The 13,505-nt window shown below is 43.1% G+C and overlaps 1 protein-coding gene across 1 annotated transcript in view; it reads left to right on the top strand.

The window, feature by feature from the left end:
* The window catches only part of LOC126259424 (uncharacterized), a 263,301-nt gene that overhangs the window by 243,659 nt on the left and 6,137 nt on the right, over positions 1-13,505 (top strand). The window contains exon 6 of the mRNA XM_049956216.1: positions 4,324-4,531. Coding sequence (XP_049812173.1) covers positions 4,324-4,531 — 208 coding nt within the window. The remainder of the gene's footprint in view (positions 1-4,323; positions 4,532-13,505) is intronic.

Below are 13,505 nucleotides of genomic sequence, written 5' to 3'. Positions count from 1 at the left end.
TGTATAGAACGTTAAATAGCTCTTGTTGAAATTTAAATGCTGTATTCCGAGATTTACTTCGTTTACTATCACCATGTATCCAATTTTTATAATAGCCTGTAACAGGAGATACTAAGCTCCTGATCCATTTTAACTGTGATTTCTTCCATAAAAGATTTGCACTCGCAACTGGGTCTCTGATACTTTGGTAACATGTTATTTCCACTCTCGTAAAGTAAGTCAGACGTGCGGAATATTCAGCGACCACGTGTAGCACAACTGTCTGAATAATAATCTGACAGCCTCTTATGAAATTTTATTGTGTATTCACAGAAGTTTCATCTAATAGCATACTTTTCAGAGCATGTTTTCAGATTTACAATTTGTACAGATTGCACTCACAAGTGCAATGGATGGATGAGTTCTATAAGGACGAATCCAATTACTTAAAGTTAACAGCCGCGTCTTATCCATTCACTCCAGGGCCTAAAAACCATTTTGCGCATGATTAATTGGTTGGTTGGTTGATTCGGGGGAGGGGACCAAACAGCGAGGTTATCTATCCCATCGGATTAGGGAAGGAAGACGGTCGTGCCCTTGCAACGGAACCATCGCAGCATTTGGCTTAAGTGATTTAGGGAAATCACGGAAAACCTAGATCAGGATAGCCGGACGCGGGTTTTAAACTCATCCTCCCATATGGGAGTCCACTGCGCCACAACGATCGGTTGCCTGCCGGAGTGGCCGAGCGGTTCTAGGCGCTACAGTCTGGAACCGCGCGACCGCTACGGTTGCAGGTTCGAATCCTGCCTCGGGCATGGATGTGTGTGATGTCCTTAGGTTAGTTAGGTTTAAGTAGTTCTAAGTTCTAGGGAACTGATGACCTTAGAAGTTGAGTCCCATAGTGCTCAGAGCCATTTGAACAACGCTCGGTTATGATTAATTGAAATTCAATTTGATAATTAGTAGGCGATGTGATATGTTGCGTTTCTTGTTGTGAAAGTTACCAACTGTAATATTTTAAAGTCAGATGCTCCAAACACTGTAAAGCACACTGTCTGATAAAAGCATGAAGCACTCAGAAAAGCAGACGGAAACGAAATGAATTTTCACGAGTTGAGAGGTATGTGATGTCATTTCAGTAATGACGGTATCGAGGCAAATTTACAAAGAACTTGGCAGTATGAGCCCACTTACCAGTACGACGTTGCACCCCATCTGACCTGAAGAATGCGCTGATTCGTTTGGAGATGGTCTGAAAAACAAGAAGTTGTATCCTCTCATGCGGTGAGCTGGCGTACAGCTGTTGTAAATTGTCCTTGGTATCTTGGGTACTGGCACTGGAATGGAGTTGATGCCCAAGGTGGTATTACACATGTTCCATCGGGGGCAGATCTGGGTATCTTGCTCAGCATCACGCAGACAGTACATAGAGCCCCGTGCGATGTGTGGACGAGCATTATCTTGTAGAAAGATGGGTTCACGATGTCGTAAATGTAAATGTCATGCGACTATGGCCTCCCGTCGGGTAGGCCGTTAGCCTGGTGCACGTCTTTCGGTTTGACGCCACTTCGGCGACTTGCGCGTCGATGGGGATGAAATGATGATGATTAGGACAACACAACACCCAGTCCCTGAGCGGAGAAAATCTCCGACACAGCCGGGAATCGAACCCGGCCCCTTAGGATTGCCATTCTGTCGCGCTGACCACTCAACTACCGGAGGCGGACGGTACCACGATAATACTGTGATACACTAGAATGCAGGATGTTCGCGACATAGCGTTGGGCCGTCAAAGTTCCCTAAGTCAATACCAGCCGTGACCTGAAATAATCTGGCTTCCAACACCGTGGCGCGAAGATTAACATCGCTGCACCTGTCCAAAATTTCGGAAGAATAGGACCCATTCCCAGGCCACCCATACTAGCTGACAATGACCATCCGAGGTAGTGCAGAACCGCGATTCACCGCTGATCACAAAGCGACGTCATTCACAAGCTAACGCGTCTGGCAGTATTTAGCTTGTCAGGTTGTTTCTAGTCTCCGTCCAATGGTACAGAGCCGCGCGGGATTAGCAAAGCGGTCTGAGGCGCTGCAGTTATGGACTGTGCGGCTGGTCCCGGCGGAGGTTCGAGTCCTCCCTCGGGCATGGGTGTGTGTGTTTGTCCTTAGGATAATTTAGGTTAAGTAGTGTGTAAGCTTAGGGACTGATGACCATAGAAGTTAAGTCCCATAAGATTTCAAACACATTTGAACATTTGAACAATGGTTCAGAATGATACAAGCGTTTCAGGGAGAGCATTATACGTTCTCGGATGGCAGATGCAGATACTAACGGGGTTGGAACTTTCTTGATGCACAATACAGTGATCCTCCATTAAGATGGTAATGCCAGAACCTTGACGACGAGGATGCTTGGCTCACGTTCCCATGCTGTCCAACGTCTGGTCACTGTCACAAAGCTAGATACTGCACGATTTCACCGGCCAGCCAAATAGAGACCCACAATGAGGCTCCTTCAGTCTCTGGCGGGTGCTGACAGCGCGGTCTCAAACGAGTACGTGGGATCTCCGTTTCCTTCACAGTATTCACTAAACATATCTGACGTTGTTCACGCCACTCATTTACCCTGCTGGACGTGGTAACAACACTAAACAGGAACAACACTAATGCACTCTGGTGGCCGTTCTACCCCTAGCATAGTGTGACAACTGTAATCCCAGCCGAAGGTGTGTACATGTAAGAAGTTACATTGAAAGCCATGTCTTCTGGGTGCCTAACTTTATTTGCCTGGCAGAGTGCATTATTAAATTAAAGAAACGATAGTCATTTTCTTCATTGGAGTACCCCAGCCATGCTGACTTTGTGGTCTTCAGCCCCAAGATTGGTCTGATGCTGCTCTACATGCTGCTCAATCCTGTGCAAGCCTTTCCGTGTCTGAATAACTAATGCAATTTTACATCCTTTTGAATGTGTTTACTGTATTCATCTCTTGGTCTCCCTCTATTATTTTTACCCCTGACACCACCAGTACAAAATTTGTAATCCCTTGAAGAGTCAGAATGTGTCCTGCCAACCGATCGCTTCTTCTAGTCAGGTTGTGCCACAAATTAATTTTCTCCCGAATTCTATTCAATACCTCCTCATCAGTTACGTGATCTGTCCATCTAACCTTAAGCATTCTTCTGTAGCACCACATTTCAAAGACTGTATTCTCTTCATGTCTAAACTCTTTATCTTCCAAGTTGCGGTTCCATACTTCCTCTCAGAAAATTCTACCAGACACTTAAATCTATGTTCGATGTCGACAGTTCTCTTTTCTTCTGAAACGCTCTTCTTGCCATTGCCAGTCCAAATTTTATATCCTCTCTACTTCGGCCATCATCGGTTATTTTAATGCCCACATAGCTTAACTCATCTAATAATTTGTGTGTCTCGTTTCCTTATCTAATTCCCTCACCATCATCTCATTTAATTCGACTATATTTCATTACTTTGAGAATGTAAACATGGACTAGGTAGGCTGCATTCTTTTGATTATCTATGCGATTGGACAATTTCAACTTTTTGTCATTTTGAAGCACATACCTTCAGCTACCACTTCATATTACATTATCATATATCGCTGGTACATGTCAACTGGAAAATGATGCTGTAAGCTTAAGATACGCACTTGAACATGACCAGAGGTTGAAGTTGACCAATCACATAGATGATAAAAAAGGTACAACCTACCTGGACCATGTTTTCATTCTGAGAATACTTTGAGGCTGTGGGCTCCCACTAAAATTAAATTTTTGATACATTCCATTCTGCTTGTTTCGCTTCTGTTGATGTTCATCTCCTACCATCCTTTCAAGGCGCTGCCCATTCCATTCAACCGCTGTTCAAAGTCCTTTGCTGTCTGTGTCGTAATTACATTGTCTTCGGAAAATCTCAAAGGTTTTATTTCATCTCCTTGTACTTTAATTCCTGTTCCAATCCATATATAAGACACTTTGAAGTTATTCCACTTCGGATATTTTTGACAAGTATTCGCTTTGTTACAGCTTGAACGACTGGTCGTTTAAAAGTGCAGTAAGTTTCAATGCGTTGTACACTACAGTTGTTGTACACAATAACTGTAAAACTCATCGACACCTACTGTGCTTAAAAATGGTCTGTAGGTCCGACTTTAGCCGGTGGTGTAAGATTTAATAAATTTAATACTTGTGAAAAATAGCCGAGGTGGGGTAACTTCGAAATGCCTTTTAATAAGCGACACTAAACTTTCAAGATGGGCAGTGGTGTTGCCAGTGGAGTGAAGTCAGCTGTTGCGGTGACACGTCCATTGTCGGTTTGCAGGCGCTGCGGAGCCCGGAGGTGGAGGCAGAGGCGGTGCTGCGGCAGCTGGGCGTGCCGGCCAGCCTGTCACAGGGCTCTCCAGCAACAGCAAGTTCCAGTAGGCGCTCTTCCATGACGCCGTCGCTCAGCGAGCTGGAGGCCGCCATCTCGGACCTGCTGGAACAGACGCAGGCCGCCGACGGCGACGACGATGACAACGGCTCTGCGGGTGAGTTCCGCAGCAGGCTGGAAAGCGGAGGCTCAGGCAAGTAGGCTGAGTTTCCCAGTCGGCAGTGACATGACTCACTACGAGAGCGTTGCATCCGCTCAGCGGGAAAACTCCTAAGCAGTAGCTTGTGTGGTGAAGGCTTTTCATATTTGGGTTCAGACTTCGCCATTCCTAACGAGCACCTCTTTTCAACGCACATCGCAGATGCTAGCATAGATTCATAGTCACTGAATCAGGGGACTGATGAGCAGCGGTATACACCTACTCTGCGTTTATATCAAACGCCACAGGGGCCACACATCTCGCCTTTCAATGGGAAAAGGCTTTAAGTTTTGTTTTGTTAGTATGATCAACAAGTAAATGAATCATAAACTTGAGATAGTGTTATTTTTATCAATACACCAGGTGCTTACACCGACGTCGACTGAAAGATCAACATGGCCAACATCAGTGTTGCCAACACAAAAATAAAGCCACACACCCACACTGACAGCTACACAAGAAACACGTGCGGCACATATTACATGATCATCGATAATTTCGTCATACTGTAACTCTCAGGTAATGAGACGTTAGGTAGTGAGGCGTGCTATAAGCCATAATGGTGACGTCACTTGTAAACCATATAATCATGCGTTCAATGTATTATCACTATTAAAGCTATAAGAGATGTTGGTGTATGTTGAAATGACAGAATACACATCAATCTTCTGACTGGTTTGATGCGGCCCGCCACGTATTGTTCCCCTGTGCTAACCTTTTCATCTCAGAGTAGGAATTGCAACCTGCGTCGTCTAATATTTGCTGGATGTATTCCAATCACCGTGTTTCCCTACCGTTTTTATCCCTTTACAGTTCCGTCTAATACCTTGGAAGTAATTCCCCGATGTCTTAACACATATTCTATCATAGTGTCCCTTCTTGTCATTGTTCTCCTTTCCTTTTCTTGCCGATTCTACGGAGAATCTCTTCATTCCTTACCTTATCAGTCCACCTAATTTTCAACATTCTTCTCCAGCACCATATCTCAAAAGTTTCGATTCTTTTCTGTTCCGGTTTTCCCACAGTCTCTGCTTCACTGCGCTCCAAACGTACATTACCAGAAATTTCTTCTTGAAATTCTGATACTAGTAGACTTTTGGATTTGATACTAGCAGACTTCTCTTGGCCAGTCATGTCATTTTTTCCAGTGCTAGCCTGCTTCGAATGTTCTTGCTTCGTTCACCATAGCTTATTTTCCTGCCTAAGTAGCAGAATTCCTTTGCTTCGTGATCCGCAGTTCTGATGTTAAGTTCCTCGATGATCTCATTTTTGCTACTTCTCATTACTTTTGGATTTCTTTCATTTACTCTCAATCCATAATCTGAGGACAGCAATGTCATCAGCGAATCCTATCATTGATATCCTTTCACCCTGAATTTTAATCCCACTCTGGGACCTTATACTTAACGAAAGACAGAACGTGGTAGTAAGGATTGCCAATGAGGAAACAGATAAAACAGGCATTACATTAGGAAGTAGACAAAATGGTTCAAATGGCTCTGAGCACTATGGGACTCAACATCTTAGGTCATAAGTCCCCTAGAACTTAGAACTACTTAAACCTAACTAACCTAAGGACATCACACACACCCATGCCCGAGGCAGGATTCGAACCTGCGACCGTAGCAGTCCCGCGGTTCCGGACTGCAGCGCCAGAACCGCTAGACCACCGCGGCCGGCAGCAAGTAGACAAGAACGTCATTTGTTTTGTTTTTTAATCTTTTCTACTATAGATGCGATGGTTGTCTGATAGTAGAAGTTTCTTTGGTCTATCCGTATCCTGCGTTGAGCCGGCCTCCTTTCAAACTATACAATTGTTTCAACTTTTCCGATATCCTCCAACTTAAAACACAGTCCAGTCTGCTCCATACAGCCTCCGCCGCCCGTATAGATGCCATCAATATTTATTGAATTCATTCTTAGAGGTTCACGAGATGTATCCACCATATAAAGTAAGTCAAGATATCCGAATACCACAATGTCACAGAAACATCTCAGTTTTTGGCAAAGACCCTGTAATCGGTTTTGTGCCAGAAGTCGATAGTCCAATGTCGCTGAAGTTGGTGAGCTCCGCCTTTTCCTTTCCGAAAGTCTGGTAATCTTAGCTGCTGGAAACGAGAAGCAATTTAATCCGATCCGAAAGTATGCACATCAGTGGCACCGACATGGTCCTTCAACTGCAACAGGCTGCGTCCCGTTCACTGGGATAACTCCCGCTGTGGAAGATGCAGAGTAAACGCTGATACTTTTTCTCTCTTTGAGAGTCATATTCTTAATAGGATAGAAACCAACTCAGCTATCGTCTGAACGCAACAGTTACAGTCACTATTAGTTCTACGCACATACAATGGAACATACTACGAACTAGAGTGCTTCTGTACTTAGAAAGACCTATCAAGAAACCTGTAACGCTGGAGTTAGTTAACGAACTATACAAAATGCAGATTCCATTGATTTACATCGTTCTATCTTTTTACAAATTTTTCCATGGTTTCTACAGGTTGTGTGAGAGTACATACACAACGTCTGTTTATAAAAGGGCTTTCATCAGTGGTGGCTAGCAAATAATATTCCAACCAGTTCGGGATTTTAACGACGTAACGCGACAACTTGACAGTATGTGGCACGATAACCCTGACGAGGACATCATACAACTGGCTGCATACGGGACGGAACTGACCAACGCGTCACTGACTTCTTCATTTTGTGAACTCATTTTGTGAAGTTCTTTGTTTTGAAATCATCAAACTTTTCTGAAATTGTAATCATTTGTTTGCACATGTGCACATCACATCTATCGATTTCCGTCCCAGTCGGATATTTCTGCATGCGGGACTTTTTAAATTGCACAATACTGAAATTATGCTTGGTACCAGTCAGTCAAAGATCCGTATCTACCATGTTATGCTTGGTACCAATCAGTCAAAGATCCGTATCTACCATGTTTATACGATACCGACCATGAGGCTATCAGCGACGATCTGAACAGCACTGACGATCTACCGTAGCGCTACTTACAAAAACCTCAGCACGCAGTGACGCAATGGTCCGCCGTAAGCTTTGTTCGCCATTCTCTAACTACGTTTAAGACTGAAAGTTTGTCATATTACAAACCAAACATTTTTTCACCATTGAAAAGTCACTTCCCATACGGCTTTGCATATTTCCCTTGGCAATATAAATTAATTATTTCGCCACTGAGGTTCAACCACTGCGGGCAACATAGTCCTTGCTAAGCCAACACTCAGCATGATCTCCTCAAAATAATGGACAGCCGTCTTTATCAGCAAACTCTTCCCCGTCTCTGGCGTCAGATACATTAATTTCCTTAGGTAACGTAACCAAAATACTGTCGTTAGCATAGACGGCGACGAACGCTCGTAATCATTCAGGGCAACCATGACGAGAATTTTGCTACGCACATTTATCTTCTTAGCAATATAATTATTGACTCACTATTCTTTGCCTCACTTGAGAGACATGGACGGGTCCATTCCTCAGGATCCATTGCACTCAAATTGCGTCCTATTTTTCCTTTCATCAGAAATGTGTGTGCTTACGCCAACCTCGTAGAAGGTTCGAGAAGGCACGTTGGAACTTCTACTGCAAACAGCTTCCGCCCACGCCATCGTCGCTGCTGTTCGCCAGTTTGTTTTCCCTCGCGCTCACAAGAAATCAGCAAACATGGATACCTTGTTCATCTTTGAAATCTGCTGTTTCACTGTCTTCAAAACTCCATATAAATCAAACCATAGGTTCGATTTATACACGGATTGCAGCAATGAACTAGAATTTCCCACTGCATATTCAGTTAAGTGAACTTACTTTATTACGTAATATTACGGTCGGTAATGAGCGTGGGCAATGAAATGAAATATCATAGACACGTCTCAAACTGTAACTCTACCTTCTCTGCTGTACAAAACAAACTACACCGAATTAAGTGCTCTTAAATGCTATTAATATATCGATGGGAATAAAATCAATGAAAACGGAGTGACATCAAATTGTATTTGTGTGACTTACTGAGATATGCTACACCTTCAATGCATTCCACTCTTTTCATTAATATCCCTGGTTGAGGGACACGCTACTGTCATCCATAGGCATCGTTTTTCCAGTGGCATTACTCCCTCATATCCGCATATTCCCCTGGTGCTAGTGTTCGGAAATCAAAAGTGGAAATTCCAGTGACAAATATTTGAGTCCGACCTAGAGGCGAGATCAGGTAGCATAGTGGTTGACGGAACCGCTCGAGATATGCAGGAAATCCGCTTTCGAGTTCCTGAGTGGCACTAATTTTGAATTTTCGCTACATGCTAACTACAAACTTCCGTGTCACTAGTGCAGCAGGAAGTGTACAAAGTATAAAAGCCTCTAACTGTGTATCTCTATGCAATCTGGTCGACATCGCTGCTAAAACAAAAACTGAGATTAATGACACTATTCAGTATATGCTTGAAAAGTGGGCCCTATTCTCAAAATCTACAGACCTGTATGAGAGTTACTATCATCCAAAAACTATGCTTAATGCTTCAACATGCTTAATGTGCAGATGGATTAATGGAAACCCGATACTGTGCGATGGGCATCGAGAGATAACTACCTCGCTGACTAACGAAATTTAAGTCTGAACATGGCTAAAGGCACCTTAAAGATCTGAAAATGTTGGAAGCAAATACTGCGCTAAGATACAAAATGCAAGCTGCAATCTCACAGTTCGTTTGTAGCTTTATATGTGAGAACGGCCATCAGAAGGCAACTTCAAACTAAGTTACTACGCCAGCCGTCCACAGCAAAAACGAGGAAGTTCAGAAAAGAACACCGCAAGAGAAGCTCGCCGAACACCAGTGACAGGACAGGAACAGACAGGAACAGACAGAAACAGGAAAAGGCGACCTAGCTAGTCAAAGTCATCGGAAGCCATGAAAGACAGACGGAACAGAAAATAAGGTTTACACAAATGCTTTCAAGGATGGTAGAGTCCAAAATAGAGGACCTAGCACCCACTCCAAAGTACACGAATGTTGAACATTTTCGTCTGCGTGTACAATCTATGAGTTTCTTGTGCTACGGATAGTTAAAAAGCATGGCAAATACGTTGGATAAAAACTATATAGCGCTGGAATGCAAGTATATTCGACTCATCTGTTGAACCGAATATGCGTTCTAGAAACTAAGGAGAAAGGACTGTGTGCAGTGAAGCACAGAACGCTCTTTCTCTATTGGTGAATTTTGCAACTTGGCAGATTCAATAGTGTTTGGCACGATTATGAAGTTAGGACTTACGCTGTGACTTGTTAAGACTGAAGAAATGGCCTGACATCTTTTAAGACCCACAGGAAGGCTGTTGTTCAGCTCATAATATTCGTAGGTCTACGGAACCCGTTCTAACGCAGAACCGGGCCAAAGTCATCACGTCTCTGATGGATAGGCAACCTTGAACGCAGGAAAGCCAGTGCTGTTGCCTCCCGTCCAGGAGTTAAAGCCACTGTACGGAACACTTGGGGCCGGAGTTCTTGAAGGAATGCTAAGAAAAGTACTTCCGGACGCGTATTACTATATATCTATAATTATTATCTCTTAAGGAATAAAAATAACGTACCGCACATAAACGCATGGATTCAAAAATCTAGATTTTTGAAAGGATACGCGCTTTCATCGACGTTTGATTCCATATTTTTCTAGTTTCAAGCGTGTAATGGATAAGCAACTAAGTATAAAGAGACAATTCATAGGCAAATTATATACTTGAATTTCTGTCCCGATTTCTTATAAGATGATTTTTCGCTAACATGAATGGTTCCTGGCAACATAAATCATGCGAATTTCACAGACAGTGGAATCTCACAATGGGCAGACCCGATACATACTATTCCCTTCACTCCGAATCACTCTCAACGTCCTCGGAACTTCGTATCGCAGTTTTTACTGCGGAATTGTGGCCATTATTAATAGACGAATTCTGAGTAGCTCCTTTACCAGGTTATGCTGGGAAAATATAAAAGCTTCTGCGCATCGTCTTCTATTACTGTATTTTAACCCATTGAATGAGTGTTTATGGTTGCGCATTCCTCTGCCTCAGACACTAGTTGCCGCTGGCGCAGTTGCTTCGTGCTTTTCTCACTCGTTAAAACATTTCTATGTTGATTTTAGTTTATAGGCCAAGGCTAAAGTGGATTAGGACGTTTCAAAGAAGAGGAACGAAATTTTATTTTCAGATAGTTCATTTTATGTTTGTTTTTATTTCGAGGGCTTTTTCTCGTGCGTACTCCACGCCTCTTTGTTGGTATTTTCTTCGTTCTGCTTGCCAAAACTCTGCATAATATCTGGCTATATGACGAGTCGCTTCTGGTGTTCGGGTTGGCGTCCAGTTTGTGACACTTTATGTGGAGTGGATACGACCGTGTCCGAGAGTAATCACGACTTCCAAAATACTGTTTTCATGATATGCACGTGATGTTTGAATCGAACCACGTAACGTCTAATAAACAGCAAAAAAAATCTTTTGATACTGTATTTTTAGTCTGGTCCTTGTCATTTGGTACCTTCGCAACTGGGACTAGTTCCTAGCCTCGTCTCCCATACCCTTGTGGCAATTCGCGACAACAACCGGATTTTTCGCGATGTCATTCTTTGGATTTATTTCTTGAATGTATTGTCATCATGGAACAAGCTGACCGTCACAGCGTCTTTCTTGGCTTTTCATCTCAGCAATATCTGCTTGTTCCTGTACGATGTTACTTAGTAGTCCATCTTCAGTTTTTCCTCTTCATCAAGTCGAGGAACTACTTTCCGTTTAGACGCATTTTACGGACAGCTTTGGTGTTCTTGCTTCTTTGTTTGTCAACAGAATCTGGACTAGTGTACCAACTGCCGAGGTACATACAATAACTCTTTCCGAGCAAATTATGATCAAGTTCCAAAATAATTAGAGAAGTTATTTTCTCGTCGGGACAATGACTCCCATAATTTATGTCCTTGCCCGTGTAAACAATGGCAAAAAGTTGTAACTGGGTGAGAATACATTATTTTGGCTGAAGAGAGGTATCATCTAGAGAAGTAATCACTAAGTAATAGCGTTGTAACATTAACCGGTCTGAAACTCGTCATTCCCATTAACTACAAGCCACAGAGTGCCACGACGAATCCACTGAAAACGGCCAGACAATGTTCGGGTGTATCCGTTATGCCCACTTAAGGATTTAAGCAAAAGATAGCACTACATGACCCACAACAAACGTGACATGTATTTACTTAGCGTTAAAATGTATGCTACGGTATAAGGAAGGTTACTGTTGTACGTAATGGTAATGTTATTTTATTGCAAAATTCTACTGACACCTCGCGCTGTATAATTAAATAATTTTCTTCTGTGTTGTAAATCACCGAAGATACCTAATGAAGAGGCTAAACGTGCTTAGTAGACGCAAATGAAACATATAGCTGCAAAAGACAGATTTATTTCTTATCTACATCTACATCTACATCCATACTCCGCAGTCCACCCGACGGTCTGTGGCGGAGGGTACCCTGAGTACCTCTATCGGTTCTCCTTTCTATTCCAGTCTCGTATTGTTCGTGGAAAGAAGGATTGTCGGTATGCTTCTGTCTGGGCTCTAATCTCTTTGATTTTATCCTCATGGTCTGTTCGCGAGATATACGTAGGAGGGAGCAATATACTGCTTGACCCATCAATGACGGTATGTTCTCGAAACTTTAACAAAACCTGTACCGAGCTACTGAGCGTCTCTCCTGCCGAGTCTTCCACTGGCGTTTATTTATCATCTCCGTAACGCTTTAGCGGTTACTAAACGATCCCGTAACGAAGCGCGCCGCTCTCCGTTGGATCTTCTCTATATCCTCTATCAACCCTATCTGGTATGGATCCCACACTGTTGAGCAGTACTCAAGCAGTGGGCGAACAAGCGTACTATAACCTACTTCCTTTGTTTTCGGATTGCATTTCCTTAGGATTCTTCCAATGAATCTCAGTCTGGCATCTGCTTTACCGACGATCAACTTTATATGATCATTCCATTTTAAATCACTCCTAATGCGTACTCCCAGATAATTCATGGAATTAACTGCCTCCAGTTGCTGACCTGCTATTTTGTAGCAAAATGATAAGGGAACTATCTTTCTATGTATTCGCAGCATATTACATTTGTCTACATTGAGTTTCAATTGCCATTCCCTGCACCATGCGTCAATTCGCTGCAGATCCTCCTGCATTTCAGTACAATTTTCATTGTTACAACCTCTCTATACACCACAGCATCATCCGCAAAAAGCCTCAGTGAACCTCCGATGTCATCCACAAGGTCATTTATGTATATTGTGAACAGCAACGATCCTATGACACTCCCCTGCGGCACACCTGAAATCACTCTTACTTCGGAAGACTTTTCTCCATTGACAATGACATGCTGCGCTCTGTTATATAGGAACTCTTCAATCCAATCACACAATTGGTCTGATAGTCCATATGCTCTTACTTTGTTCATTTAACGACTGTGGGGAACTGTATCGAACGCCTTGCGGAAGTCAAGAAACACGGCATCTACCTGTGAACCCATGTCTATGGGTCTCTGAGTCTCGTGGACGAATAGCGCGGGCTGGATTTCACACGACCGTCTTTTTCGAAACCCATGCTGATTCCTACAGAGTAGATTTCTAGTCTCCAGAAAAGTCATTATACCTGAACATAATACGTGTTCCAAAATTCTACAACTGATCGACGTTAGAGATATAGGTCTATAGTTCTGCACATCTGTTCAACGTCCCTTCTTGAAAACGGGGATGACCTGTGCCCTTTTCCAATCCTTTGGAACGCTACGCTCTTCTAGAGACCTACGGTACACCGCTGCAAGAAGGGGGGCAAGTTCCTTCGCGTACTCTGTGTAAAATCGAACTGGTATCCCATCAGGTC

Source organism: Schistocerca nitens, chromosome 5 (genome assembly GCF_023898315.1).
Source record: "Schistocerca nitens isolate TAMUIC-IGC-003100 chromosome 5, iqSchNite1.1, whole genome shotgun sequence".
In the NCBI taxonomy this organism is placed as follows: domain Eukaryota; kingdom Metazoa; phylum Arthropoda; class Insecta; order Orthoptera; family Acrididae; genus Schistocerca; species Schistocerca nitens.
This window is presented reverse-complemented; position numbering and strand designations above follow the sequence as displayed.